The sequence below is a fragment of the Notamacropus eugenii genome, chromosome 5, assembly GCF_028372415.1.
Source record: "Notamacropus eugenii isolate mMacEug1 chromosome 5, mMacEug1.pri_v2, whole genome shotgun sequence".
Classification (NCBI taxonomy): Eukaryota; Metazoa; Chordata; class Mammalia; order Diprotodontia; family Macropodidae; genus Notamacropus; species Notamacropus eugenii.
In genome coordinates, this window is record NC_092876.1 from 376,870,400 (window position 1) to 376,884,909 (window position 14,510).

General features: G+C 35.7%; 1 protein-coding gene across 2 annotated transcripts in view; it reads left to right on the forward strand.

Annotated features, from left to right (window-relative positions):
* Window positions 1-11,756, forward strand: part of GEMIN8 (gem nuclear organelle associated protein 8) — a 34,609-nt gene extending 22,853 nt beyond the window's left edge. For both annotated transcript variants that reach the window (XM_072614331.1, XM_072614332.1), the window contains one exon: window positions 10,578-11,756. In XM_072614331.1, the coding sequence (XP_072470432.1) occupies window positions 10,578-10,834 (257 nt within the window). In that variant the 3' untranslated portion in view covers window positions 10,835-11,756. The remainder of the gene's footprint in view (window positions 1-10,577) is intronic.
* Window positions 11,757-14,510: the final 2,754 nt, after the last annotated feature.

Here is a 14,510-nt window from a genome sequence, read left to right on the forward strand (position 1 = left end):
TATCTGGCATAGTGCCTGTTACATAGCAGGCACTTAATAAATGCTTTTTTTGATTGATACAAGTGCATATATCAAAATGAAGAATTATAAACTTCTCTGTTGTACAGACAGATACACAGGTTTCCAAGTACCAAGAGCCCACTTGTAAAATCCAGCCTTAGCAGTCAATACATATTACTCAATTTTACTTACTTTGACATTTTTATAAATGTCGTTGATGTGGGTGTTCCACAAGTACAGATCACAGTCCCTCCGTACCTTCCTGTCTATGTCTTTTGGTGAATCACCAATCTATCCAATGGACTGTTGCATGACTTGATTTCTCCTAATATTGGGGACTTACCAGAGCAACACTTAGAAATGTGCATAGAGAAACTGTATAAAAAGACAGAGTTGATAGTCCAAAGTGTTGTAGCGTACCTAAACTCACTGTCTGCTTTTTTATTACCTTTTGGTTCACCAAAAAATTTGATTCTTTTGAAATTTGTAGTCCATATTTTATAACCATATAACATCATCAGGAGAATATTAGTGGTGGTTTGTTTCTTTTTGTGGCAAGATGGTTCTTGGACTTGTGGAAAGCACAGCACAGTTTTCCAAATATGATTCAGCCTATTCTTCTGTGCATTTTTGCACTCCTCCCTCATCACATTATTCTTCTTTAGTGTCTGGCCAAGATATACTGGTTAATTAAATTAACGTTGAATTTGTACTTTGTAATCTAGGCACAATCCACCTGGGAGAACAAAGTGGATGAAAAATATGTATTGTCTAGACTATGAAATGCAATAAATCATTGTTACCCAGTTAGAAAACTGGATTCTAAAAGGATATTTCTAATATGTATGGAAAAAAAAAGATCTTAAAACCTTTTGCCAGAATGAGAAACTAGCCTAGTAACTATATTTAAGGTATGTAATCCATTAAAGTTCACAAAATATTTTATATAAATTATCTCTTTTGATCATACTAAGCCTATGAGGAAGGTAATATAGGAATTATTATTCCCATTTTAAAAGATGAGGAAACTGAGGTCCAGAGAGGTTATAGGACTTGCCCCAGGTCACAACATCTACTGTCAGATTTGATCTGTGGTCTGAAATTTGATCTGGAATAATCCAGACTTCAAATCTTGTACTCCTTCCATTGCATCATGCTACCTAGCTTAAAAATAATCAAGATTTCAAACCCAAGAAACTGCCTCTCCATAAGTAATAATTGTTTTGCACATTTTTAGCCAGATTATTCCATAGCTGGTTAGCTAGGATTCTTTATCTTGTTTTCTATAAAGTGAAACTGTGCCAATAATTAAGAATACTTGCTTTCAGAGGAAGTAATTAACTGGTAAATAGGAAACTGTACAATTGTGTGTACTTTCATTTTTAAAAAATAATTTTCCTCCTTTGTAAGCTTTGTTTACTGAGCTGAGACCATCCTGTCTCTCATAAGCAAGTAAGTTAAACAATATTGGTGCGAGGTGTTAAAAGTAATAACTAGTAATAGATCCTGTCAGAGAAGGATTTAAAGTATGGAATTTCTGTGACTCTAAATTGGCGTTATTTTGGAGTCTTTTTCTACTGGTGCAGGAATTAAATCAGTCATCATTTTGATGGAAGATGTTTAGCACATCTTCAAAAAAGTCTTAATTCTTCCTTTGAAAGTCAAAATTAATGTGTACATGAAACCTAACCTTGTTTTGATTTACTGTAGCCAGGCTAGAAAAGTGAAAATCAAGATATGAATTAAGTCCAAATTTAAGTATTAGTGGAGGAAACATGGGTCTCTGTCTTTACCACCCCTTTCCCCTTCAAAAAACAAACCTTTTATACTTCATTGGAGTTAATAGTGATTCAAGGATTTATCCCATTGGAATTATCAAGCAAGCAGTAATCATTTATTTAGCACTTAGGGTATTTCATAGGGTAAGGTAGTGAGTATATGAGTGAAAAGAAGGAGATATATAGAAGGGTCACATCAGCCAGTCAATTGACAAGCATTGATTAAATACCTAATTAAACAAAGGCTGAAATGACAAAATAACCAATTAGATATATAAGATACGTGAAAATGAGGAGGTAATCAAAGATGGCACTGAGGTTACTGACTTGGTTGATTGGAAGAATGTTTGGGCCCTTGATAGTAATAGAGTGAATTTCAGAAATTCAATAGTTTTATTTTCCTCAATTGTATGGAACATAGAAGTATTCAAAAAGAAGTGGTCCTTGAAGAAGAGTGTTGTTGGGAAGATCAGCTATGGCATCAGACATATTGGTACTGTACACGGTCTGCCTCTGCAGGAGGCCCACAGCTTTCTTATGGTTCCTGTCATTATTATTTTTGGAAGAGAAAGAATAATGGTATATGCTCAAAGTGGCCATGGCATAACCTAGCCACCTACTTCTATTTATCGCTCCATTTTTCATCTTTCCTCTCTATAAAACAAACTTCTCTTCAGTGATGCTTAATGGTTCTCTATATGAACAAGAATGTGGTAAAGATGAAACTCATCTCCCTACAGACCACAAAGAATGGAGGGGAGAAGAGAGTCTCTATAGAGGTCTTCCGAGTTGACCCACAGAGTATTATCTGTCAAGGGGACATCTTCCTCTTTAAATGTATTAAACAGATGTAGTAACTTAGAGGAAGGCAATAATAAAATCACCTTCTCTGGGCCATTATCAATAAAATTTCCAGACCTGAAAGTTAACTGGGCAGTAGAGAAATAGCTAGAAATGTGTCTGGCCTACAGAAATTCCACTCTCTCTCAGGCAAACAGGTATCTTAGTTTTCTGGGCATGTCTTTTAAATACCTGGGATATCTGGGCAACTGATTTACTTGGTAACTCAAATATATATCAGAAAGCCTTGAAGTTAACAAAGAAGATGCTTGTGTACTTTCTCTTTGCCAAGGTAACAGGCCAGCGTTTGAGTTCTACATTTTATAGGAAGTCACTTAATGTATTTACTTTCCATGAATAAGGTATGAGTTATTTATCATTTACTGTGCTTGACAGCCTTTTGGCTCTCCTACACATTACTTTTTCACATAAAAATAAACTACAGATGTTCTGAGACAAAAGTGGCTAAATACTTGAGTTGTTTTTCTGGCTTTACAGATGTTTTGGTTCACTTGTAATTCCTATACTTTATGTAATATATTTGTTAAGTTTTTAGAAGTGTTAGGTGACCCCAGATTCTTCCAGATTGATGATTACAGAGGAATTAAAATGAGTGTGTGTGTGTGTGTGTGTGTGTGTGTGTATGTGTATGTGTGTGTATGTGAGGTCTATGTAGTGCAAGTAGATAAAATTCTGGGTCTGAAGTCAGGAAGACCTAAGTTCAAATCCAGCCACAGACACATACTAGATGTGTGACTTTGGGTAAGTCACTTAACCATTATTTACCTCAGTTTCCTCAGCTGCAAAATGAGGATAAGAATATCATCTACCTTACAGGGTTGTTGTGAGGATCAAATGAGATAATATCTAGAAAGTACACTTAGCAGAGTACCTGACCTATATAGTAGGTGCTATATAAAGTGCTTATTCCCTTCCACATATGTGTGTGTGTATTTTCTCACTCTCTCAAGTGAATCTGTGATCTCTCAATGTGATAGTTCCCTGTAATGATGGAGATGGAGATGGCAGCCCATCTATGCCTGCTTATCCCTTGGAACTCTTATCCATGTCTGCCCAGAACCCTGAGGGTCCACCCAAGGTGGTGGTACTAGAGGTCTTTGCTGTGTTTTCTTGGCATCCCAAATGGTACCAATATTCATTTGTTATCCCTTATCCTCACTGCATGACCAACCCATCTTCTCTTCCTATTATTCAGTTCTAGAATAGCATCTTTTATTTTTGTTGTTATTAGAAACTCTTCGGTGGTTTTACATACACACATGTACTCACGCACACACACACACACACACACACACACACACACACACACCCCAACAGATCTGTTAATTTGATCTAACAGATCTCTTCCAGGAGACTGCTTTTCAGTGTTCTGGAACTTTTATGCATTCAACACTAAGAGAAGCATCTGGGGGGCCTCATCATCTACAGGGATCCCTCTTCAGTGGCCTTTCTACATCCCTTAAGCATCTGGGACGAAGATGTGTGTTGGCTCTCTTGCCTTCAATAGGGAAAACTGTTACAAAAATTTTTGGAAATTTTTTCCATTTTTCTTCCGTTTGTTGCCCTTCCTTTTCTTTTTTTTTTTTTTTTTGTCCTTAAATACCCTTGGGATGACTTTGCTTATTGGATCTTTTGCAATGCTTTCTTTAAACTGGTTTTACCCTCCACCGTTTCCTCTGCTTTATGAGAAAATATTACTCATAATTGTCCATCATACTCCTACAAACAAATTTGTATTCAAATCTAGTGTTGACTTTGGCAGCCATCTTCCCTTTGGCAAGAAAGTCAAATGTTTGCTAACTAGGGCACTTTCTGGGTTATTTGGTTTCTCTTTAACAATTAATTTACAGTGGTTAAATTTCTTTTTAAAAGTATTTTAATTAGTGTTATTTCTGTTGCCTATTTCTGACGTTTGATTGTAAATTACGTGTTTAGTTCAAGAATGAATTATTTCAATTATATGCATCTTTTTCTCGTTATTATTCTTTACTGTTTGATTTTAATTCTGACAAGATAATATTCTTAACGAAACAGAAACAGCTGATTCAAGGATAACACATATCAGCAGCAAATCTTTTCCTATCTGTTGAAATATAATCTATTTCAGTTTTTGTGATGTCATTTGTGTTTGCCATGTTTGGTGCCTTTTGATCCTTTTCTTGAAGAAAGTGTTCATGTCACCGGGAAGCATCTGTGTAATCTACAAGCCTTTGGCTCCTCGTTATCTTCCCTCTTCCTCAGCCATATTTTGTCATATATCTCTCCCCATCCCCACATTTTCCCACCTTTGCATGAAAGATACCCAGTTGTCAGGAAATGTTGATCTATTCTGGAAATTCTTATCAAATTCATTGTTGAATTCCTCTAACTCTTCCTAAGAATTAATTTTGGTGCTTAAGCTCTGATAATTTTCATGATGGTCTTTTTTCAGATACTTGTCATTAATGCTGTAATATATACAGTGATCAAATTAAATAATTTAATATTTATATAATTTAATAATTGGTTATTAAATAATGTTTCTTTTTGTCTTTAGGCAAACTAAAACTCACTTTATCAATGCTTTTTTTTGCCTTTCCAAGGAATACCTCTGAATATTCTTTCTTTTAGCTGCAAACTTCTGGTTTCATTTACAGCAAGAATGTCAAGATAGATTGATTCAGCTTTTGTAACACTATGTCCATTTATTGGTTATTGAACATAGATTTCACATTTAGGCTAGAAATAATCACACTGAAGTTTATAAAAATGGTCTAAAATCTGTAATATTTAGCAGTCTCTGCCTCCTGTTACCACTGCCCAGCTATTGTCACCATAAAAACAAGGGGGCTTCATAGGACAAAGGGTTATTTTGTGTTTTTCTCAGTTTCATGGTAATCTTCCAGTGGTAAGCCTCTCCATAGTTAGTTCTTGGAAAACAGACTTGGGCCATTACTGGGGCCGTACTCAAAGCCTAACACTATAGATTGCGACAGAGCTTAAGCTCTGCTGGCTTAATTTTAAAGAAGCCCCCCAGTGTCCCCTCCATATCACAATGAGATCTCAGAATCAGACTGCAGAGTGCACAGGAAGTATGCACACCCACACAGAGTACAATAAGACTGACTTGTGGTTTGTGTTTTATACTATCAAAGAGATTCTGGAATTGTGATTGCCAGTCTTTACTTTTACTTTAAAATGAAATTATATCTATTTGTTCTTATTTCCTCTTCATCTTATGTGTATCTCATTAACAGTATTTTCTTTGTATGCACGGAACTGAGGGAATATATGAATTCTAATGGCAGCTTTCTTTTTTTACTAATAGATTTCCTTACAAAATCCATTACCAATTGTATACTGCCTTATTGTGCTATTTTTTGTTACTGTCAGTAGTAAAATAAAAGGTATAGATGATATTATTAACTTTATTTTAATTGTAGATGAATTGAGAGAAAAATACTTATAAAACACATTAAATTACTTAACTTTTTATTGGATAATAGTGAAAAACAGATTTTTTTGAAGCCCCTGTAATAATGCCACATATGCTATGAGAACTCAGCAAATGCTTTTGATAGTCCCTTTAAAATTATTAAAAGCATATAATTACCTGGGCTGGAATATCTCCAGTACTGGACCCATTTCAGTGAAAATTGAGATCTCAAAATGTTAAAATGTACCTTTTAGTGCACAGCCCCAGATACTAAAACATAGAGCATGGAGGTCAGTGGCCTTAGATTTCATGCCCACAACTACTTTTAGTTTGCTCTTTTACTTTTGGCGGTTTTCAGTTTTCCCTTTCTTTGCCTGGTCTGATTTGTACTTTGTGTCATCCATATGGATCGGTGTCTTGTAACTGCAGTAATTGCCATTGCTGTTTTAATTATTACCAGTATGATTTCTCTTCAATTGATCAGTTAACAGCTATATAACATAGACACCTCTGATGTGCCAGGCTCTATTCTAGGCACTGGAGATAAAAGCCCAAAGAATGAAACAGACCTTACAACAAGCTTACCTTCTAATGGGGCAGACAGCAAGTACATATAAAATATATACAGTTCAAAAATAAAGTGAACAAATATAAATATATACAAAGTAGGTAAATACAAGGTAATTTGAGAGAGAGTACACTAGCAAGGAAGGAGAGGCTCAAGAAGGCTTCTTACAGAAGATGGTGATTGATCGGAGTCTTAAAGGACAAGAGAAACTCTCTGAGGCAGAGGAAAAAGTAGAGTCCATTATTCCAGTCCTGTGAGATGGTCAGTGCAAAAACCAGGGACACAGAAGATGAATTGTCATATGTGAGGAACAGAGAGAAGACCACCATGGCTGGACTTTAGAGTCCTGGAAGGGAAGTAATGTCCAAATGAAGTTAGAAAGACAAAGTTGGGACCAGATTGTGTCTAATAGGCAATCAGTGATGTGTTCTAGCACTCAGATCCTGTGAGTCACTTATATGGAGATTATACTGAAATCCGTGAGAGAGGAGGACAAAATAATAATAAAATTTATCTGGAGACACAAAAGATCTAGAATATCAAGGAAAATAATGAAAAGAGGCAGGAATTAAGGAAGCACTTCTAGACTTCACATTATGTGTCAAAGCAGCAATCATCAAAACTATCTACTACTGATTTAAAAATAGAGAAGTAGATCATTGGAACAAAGTGGACAAGGGAGAATCAGAAAATAACCCAGTGTTCAGTAAATCAGAAAACATTACTTAGGAAAAGAACCAATATTTGATTTTTTAAAAACTGCTCGGAAACCTGGAAGGCAGCATGTCAGAATGTAGACCAGAAGGAAGGAGAGGTATGGGAGGTTTGAGGAAGGAAGAGAAGGTTTGGAATCACTTCTGTGGGGAGCAAGTTAGAAAATCAGTTGGTGAGGGCCTCATACCAACACATAATGCCATATTCCATAACATATTCTAAATGGACACCTAACCTTAATATATACCTTAAAAAATTAGAAGAAAAGCAGCTCATCTGTTTTGCATAGCTAAGGCTAGAATATATAGCCTTAATCAAATAAGGAATTAGAGGCCATTACCAAAGCTTCCACAAAACCAAAATTAATGCACTTGGAATACAGTGAAGCAGTTGGGTGGAGGTAAAAATCTTTGTATCAAATTTCTCTGATTTGATATCCAAAGTATATAAAAATCAAAATATGTGTCTATGTGTGTACAATTTTTATAATCAAAAGTCATTTTCCAGTGCATGAATGGTCAAAGGATATGAACAAATTTCTCAAAAGAAAAATTGCAAACTGTTATTTAGAGAATGCTCCAAATCACTAATAATTAGAGAAATGCAAATCAAAATAATCATAGGGTTTACCTCACATCCAGCAAACTGACAAAAAGGACAAAAGATGGGAGTAGTCAATGTTGGAGGCCATATGGGAAGATTGCATTGTTGTTAGAGCTGTGAATCAGCACAAAAATGTCCATACCCTTTGACCCAGAGATTCCACGACTTGGCTTATATCCCAGGGAGGCCATTGATAAGAAGAAAGACTTCATATACACTAGGATATTTATCACAAGCACTTTTTGTGATAGCAAGGAATTGAAAACAAAGTGAAATCCCACTTGGGGAGTGTCTAAACAAATTGTGGTATTTGATTGTAATGGAATATTACTGAGCTGTAAAAAATAATGAATATGATCATGGAAAAATGTATATGAACTGATAAAGTAAGCAGAGCCAAGAAAACAATACACATAGTGACTACATCAGTGTAAATGGGAAAGAACAGCCATAAAATAATCAAATATGAATGTTACAGAATTACAGAGAACAAACCTGTTTTCAGAGAACAGATAACGGAACATATCCACACCTTATCACTTTGCAAAAGGTGGCAGATCCATGGGGTGGTACATTGCACATGTTTTCAGAATTGCACTGTATTTATATCCTTTGCTGACTTTTTTTCCTCAAAACATAGTATTTGTTATATTGCATAGCTTTTGAGGAGGGGAAGGATACTATGTAAAATCAAAAAAATATTAAAAAAAAAGTTACCAGTAACTATTTTAAAAAACAAAAAAAGATCATTGGTAACTTCAGACAAAGCAGTTTCAGTTGAGTGATGAGATTGGAAACTAGATTGTAAAGAGTTGGAGAAGTTAGGAAGTTGAAAGAAGAGGAAGGAGCATTGAACATAAACTTCTTTTGTCAAGGATTTTGGCTGAGAAAAGTTTTGAGTTCTTTTTGTTTGTTTGTTGAGAGATTTGGGTACATTTGAAAGCAGTAGGGAAGGAGCTATTTGATAGTGAGAGGTTGAAAATTCCAAGCGTCAGGGGATGATTGAGATTGCAGTCTGCTAAAGAAGCCATGGGGGATGGGATCAAGGTCACAGATAGCTCCAAGTAGTGTTGGCCTTGGCAAGAAGAAAGGGCCATCTTTTTGGCACCGACAGACCGGGGCAGAAAAAATTCTTTTTCTGGAATTCAGACATTATAAGTTACCTCTGCCCCAAGCTCTATCCATTGGATTGGACGACTCCTTCCAGAACCTCCATTTAAGGAGTGTTCCCAGGCCAGGCTGGTCTCCCTGTCTGTACTGCACTCGGAACTCCCTCACCCACACCTCTATGCCAGATACCTTTGTCTCTCTCTGTCCCCTTTATTGCCTTCCTTGTTAGAATGATACCCTTCAGGGCAGGGACTGCCTTTCTTTTTCCTTGTATTTCTATTTCCAGAGTTTAGCATAGTGTCCCACATGTAGTGAGCACTTAAGAAATGCTAACTAAGAGTGGGAAGTGATGATAAGGAGTTTTGAGATGAAGGAAAAGAGGGCGTTCCCATTGAACAGCTTCAGTTTTCTCACTTGAGAGACCAGATTCTCAAGACCAGAAGGAGGGAGAGGTATGGACGGTTTGAGAAAGAAAGAGAAGGTTTGGAATTACTTCTTTGGGGAGCAAGTTAGGAAATCAATCAGTGAGGGCCCAGTGGAGGTTGGATGATGTGAGCTTTTAATGTATCTGGTCAGCGTGGTTGGTTTTGAGATTTCCTTCAGCTATGTTAAGCAGCTCATGGGTAGCTAGTGGCCACTGAAGCAGCGGTAGATGGTGCAATGGATGGAGCTCTGGGTCTAGAGTCACAAAGGCTTGAGTTTAAAACCAGCCTCAGATTTTCACCAGCTATATGATCTTGGATGATTTACTTAACCTCTGCCAGTTTCCTCAACTGTAAAATTGGGATAATAATAGCACCTACCTCCCAGAGTTGTTGTGAGGGTCAAATTTGTAAAGCACTTAGCACGGTGCCTGACACATAGTAAATGCTCTATAAATAAATGCTAGCTATTATCATTATTATTTTGAGTGAGAAGAAAAGGCAGATGGTGGGAATATCATGCATGATTTTTTTGTTCAAGGATACAGGTTTTTCCCCTCATTATCTTATTTTACATTTTCTTTTATATTATGAACTTAAACATGACCAAAAATGAACTTTTCAGTAAACAGAGAACAGAGAAAGGGACCGTATCTGAAACTGGGAATGTAAACACATAGATCTCCTTGGAAGCTCTTCACCACAGCATTGGTGTGAGATGCGGAACCGCACAGGCACCTAAAGCTGTATTTGTTGGAGTGATCATGGGGGAAGTTTGGCAAGTTTTAATTTTTCTCGAGTGTTTTCAAGGCTCATTTCAGAGTGATTTGATTTTACTCCATGCCGTTTTCCCATGAGTTTTATACTCTCACCATCATTGTGCAGCACCTTGATAAGTGTGTAATGAGCTTCATAAATAAGTAGATAATGAGCCACATCATGCATCAGAATCTAATGAGCACATCATCTCAGCTTGCCCAGATGGGCATTAGAAACACATTTATCTCGATTTAAAAACCAAGATATGGAACATTAGTGGCATTGAAGCATGACTAGTTAGTTGTCAGCCAGATCATTCACCATGCCTTCCGTGTTTGTTTACTTAGAAAGACAACAGCAGCTGGAGGCGGAACACCAGGATGTTTATGTCGAAGCCGACCATGACCTGCACCCGACCACGGGTCGCTCTGTGCAGCCGCCCTCGGAGAGGCCAGGAGAAAGGCGAATGGTAGAAATGAAGAAATTGTATGGGGAAAGTGCTGCCAAGATCCAGGCCATGGAGACGGCCATGCAGCTCACTTTTGACAAGAACTGTGATAAAAAACAGCCCAAGTACTGGCCTGTCATTCCTCTGAAGCTATGAGCCACATGAAGCTGAACCTCCAGATATCCCACTTCTATGAACAGAGACTCCAGGGGTTATTGATCCTCTTCTGTTCCTCTTTCAGTTTTGGTGCATCTCTCCCAACTTCGTGTCTTTTCTAGTTTCCAAGAAAAAAATTTGCCACTTGAAAACTGATTTATTTTGGTCCACTCACTCAAATGCAAGAAGAAATTTAGCATATATTGAGTATCTCTTTATGGTAAAAAGTGATAACTCTGCTGTTATATTTTCTTTGATTTTTAAAAATTCTGCTGTAACAGTATATTTAAGATGTTCCAAACTAAACTGCTCTACATTTTTTGTGTATTGTAGACATTTTCATTGTGTAAAATATAAAGATTACAAATCTCAGAGTAATGTGTTAATATTCTAAACACATTTTACTATATTTGCATAGCTAATTTTATTTTTGTATGTCTCAAAAGTTTTTATTTCACTTTGATAACAAGAATTGAGAAAAAACTTCAGGATTAAAGAATACTTGTTGGAATACATAATTCTTTTTCTTTAATTGTGAGATATTTGTTATAAAATGAGGTACACTAATTTTAGATTCTAATCTATTACAAATAGGACATTAAACATTGAAGCCTTATTTGCATTACAATGTTGGCACTATTTATCTTTAATTTGGTGCACTGTAAAATCTGTGCTTTTACAGTTAGGGTATAATGTCAGTGATGCTGCATCAGGCTCTAGAGTTCTTACTCATTCTGTTGTACTTGAGATTAAAGCCTTTACCTACATAATTTTTATATTGTAAATTTGGGTAAATTTTATATTGAATGTCCAAAGTGTTCACAAGAGCCATGTGTTTGCAACCTATATGGACAGAGAGGAGATGTTAACTGTAAATTTGGACTATCTTGATAAAATAAAACTTACTTCAGATAGAAAGCAATCATCTGTATGTTAATGTGTTTATACATATATATATTTTTTAAATTTATTTTTAAAAATAATTATTATGTTCCACTCCATTGACTTTCTCTTGGGAATCCCTAGGTTTCTTCCTTTTACATTATTTTCTTCCATCTTTAATCAGAAGGCAATTAAACAAATTCCGTAATTTGTCTTGGCCTGTTTCTTCATCTATAAAATAAAGATTGGCAATAAATGCCTTCTAACATTCCTTCTAGCCCTTGTCTTATAAATTACCACTGACTTGATGCCTGTGTCAAGGAAGACATAGTTGTAATACAGTCTCTGGACTGGGTCATTTAGTCACCAGATCTGGTTTATGTATTCACTGCTTAATCATTCCTGAAGCACCTGAATTTTACACTCTCAAAATTTGTAGTAAAGTACACAAACTTGGGTGCCTAACCCATCTTTATCTCTTAAAAACAGAATAATGGAATTGACTTAGTGCCATACAAATAAAAGATTTTTCTTGAGTAAAAGAATGAAATTCCACTTCTCAGAACTATAGAAGTCCACAAAATGATGTCCAAGTCCTTTTATAAAAGCTATCTACCTCTTAAATAAATTGTTACTGTTTATTGCCTTTATGGACCTATGCTGACCTCAGAAGATTGGTACATCAATCAAATGGTGGTGAAAAGACTCACTATTGGCATGTTTCTCCCTAAGAACACTTAGCTTAATCTTTCAGCGCTTGGCCTGAAACAAAAATAATACCTTCATCAATTTCAAATTTCATTACTTGGTGTTTCAATTTGTACTTGGACACTCAAGACAAAACTCAGTATTCACTTTCCTGCAAGTTGAAATATGACCAAAAGGCTAACAGACACATGTTTTATTCTCATGCCAGAATTTTTTTAAAAAGAAAAATGTTTATGTAAATGTGATCTAAATATTTCATGCCTAAAATTTATAGTATTCTTTTCTACTTGAGAGTTCAGATAAATACCCTGACCCTAAAATTACCATCCCCTGCACACAGTACTTTTATTAAGGGGATATGTTCCAGTTTTTTCTCCTCATTAGTCAAGCGCAGTACATCATGTCATCAGGTACTACCCAGTGAGCTGAATACCATCTGTATTCTGTATCTTTCTCCATAAAATAAATCATACTCAAGGAAATCATTAGTCTAGACCAGTTTCTCCATCCCTACAGTTCTCATTTATTATCTTTTCTTAAATTTGTAAAAGCTTGAGTGGAAGACCTGAGTATTAATCAGCCTGCTTCAGCAATGATGAAAAACATTGTTCCTGTAAGCTGTTAAAACAGGTGATCCTTTTGGGCTTAACAGAGTTTTTAAAAGGATTTTTTGTCCTCTAAAAGCTTCTGGGGAAACAACTAATATGGGAAAGACCTATGACTCATCCATTAGAGGTCCCTCTCCCAAACTATATTGCAGATTCCCCCACAGTTGAATTAATAAATATATGACAATTTGTCTTAAATGTTCTTGAATTATACAAGAGAATATTTATGAAGTTTATATCTATTTCTTTTTTTCTCTAAAAAGACTTAATTTTCCAGTCTTTTAAGACTGGATTAAGATCTTAAAAGATTAAATCTTTTAAGATTTTTTAAAAGCCTCTGGCCTCCTTGAGTATTCCAGAAATATACTGAAAACACCACGTCATAATGAAGGCACCGCAAAGCATAGATTACCTGCCAAGGGGTTAGATTTCTTTCTGATTAAGAGCATCATGAATTTATTAATTTTCTGCTAGCCCATGTGTTAGTACTTAGTTAAAAACAGATCAATTTTATTATCTCTTTTGTAAGGAAGGTTATTCCTTTCATTTGGAATCTTCTCAATATTTGTTTTTGTACTTTTTCTGTCATAGTACAAGTTGTCTTAGTTTTAAAATGTAATGTTAATGTGTTTTATATTTGTGCTTATGTGGTTAAATTTTTCCCAATTACATTTTAATCTGGTTTGGGTCATATTTGAGGTGTCACAAACCACCTGGGCCATATGTTTGACGCCTCTGCTTTGGAGCTTGCTGGTTATATTGGAATATGCTGGTTATATTGGAATACCCTCCAGTGATAAAGAGGTTGTAGGCTATTGAAGCAGCCCACTCCATTTTTTAGCAGAATCCAGTAGTTTCTTTTCTCCCCTCTGAAACTATGCAAAATAGATCTCATCTTTCATCTATTTATCACTTTTCCAGATATTTCAAAACAATTTTCATGCCTTCTTCTCCAGGATAAACATCTTCTCCAAATTAAACACAGTTAATTCTTCCCAACTATTTCTCATACTGGCATTATCCAGATGGACATTCTAATCACCCACCTCTGAACAGGTCTTCAGTTTGTAGATGTCCCTTGTAAAATGTGGTGCCTCAAACTGAACACAGTGCTCCAGTTTACTTGTGTGTTAACAATGCTATTAAATATGCGTTTCAGATTCTATGATTATTTTAAAACTTAGCTATACCAAATTCTCACTCAGGTAAGGGTTTCTAAATACTTCAGCATTATTTTACATGTACCATGCAAACTTGAAAATATGACCAAAAAGCTATATGATATATTTTTATCAGTATACCCACAAAAAGGAAAGTGGTATTTATCAAAACATGATCTAAATATTTCATACAAATTTTAGCCTAGGACTAGCTATAACATTCTCTGTGCAGACCTAGGGTTTAGGCATGAACAGAATGGTTTATTTTACTATAATTCTTGCCATCCATATTCATTCTTAACTCTATCCAGAGTCAGA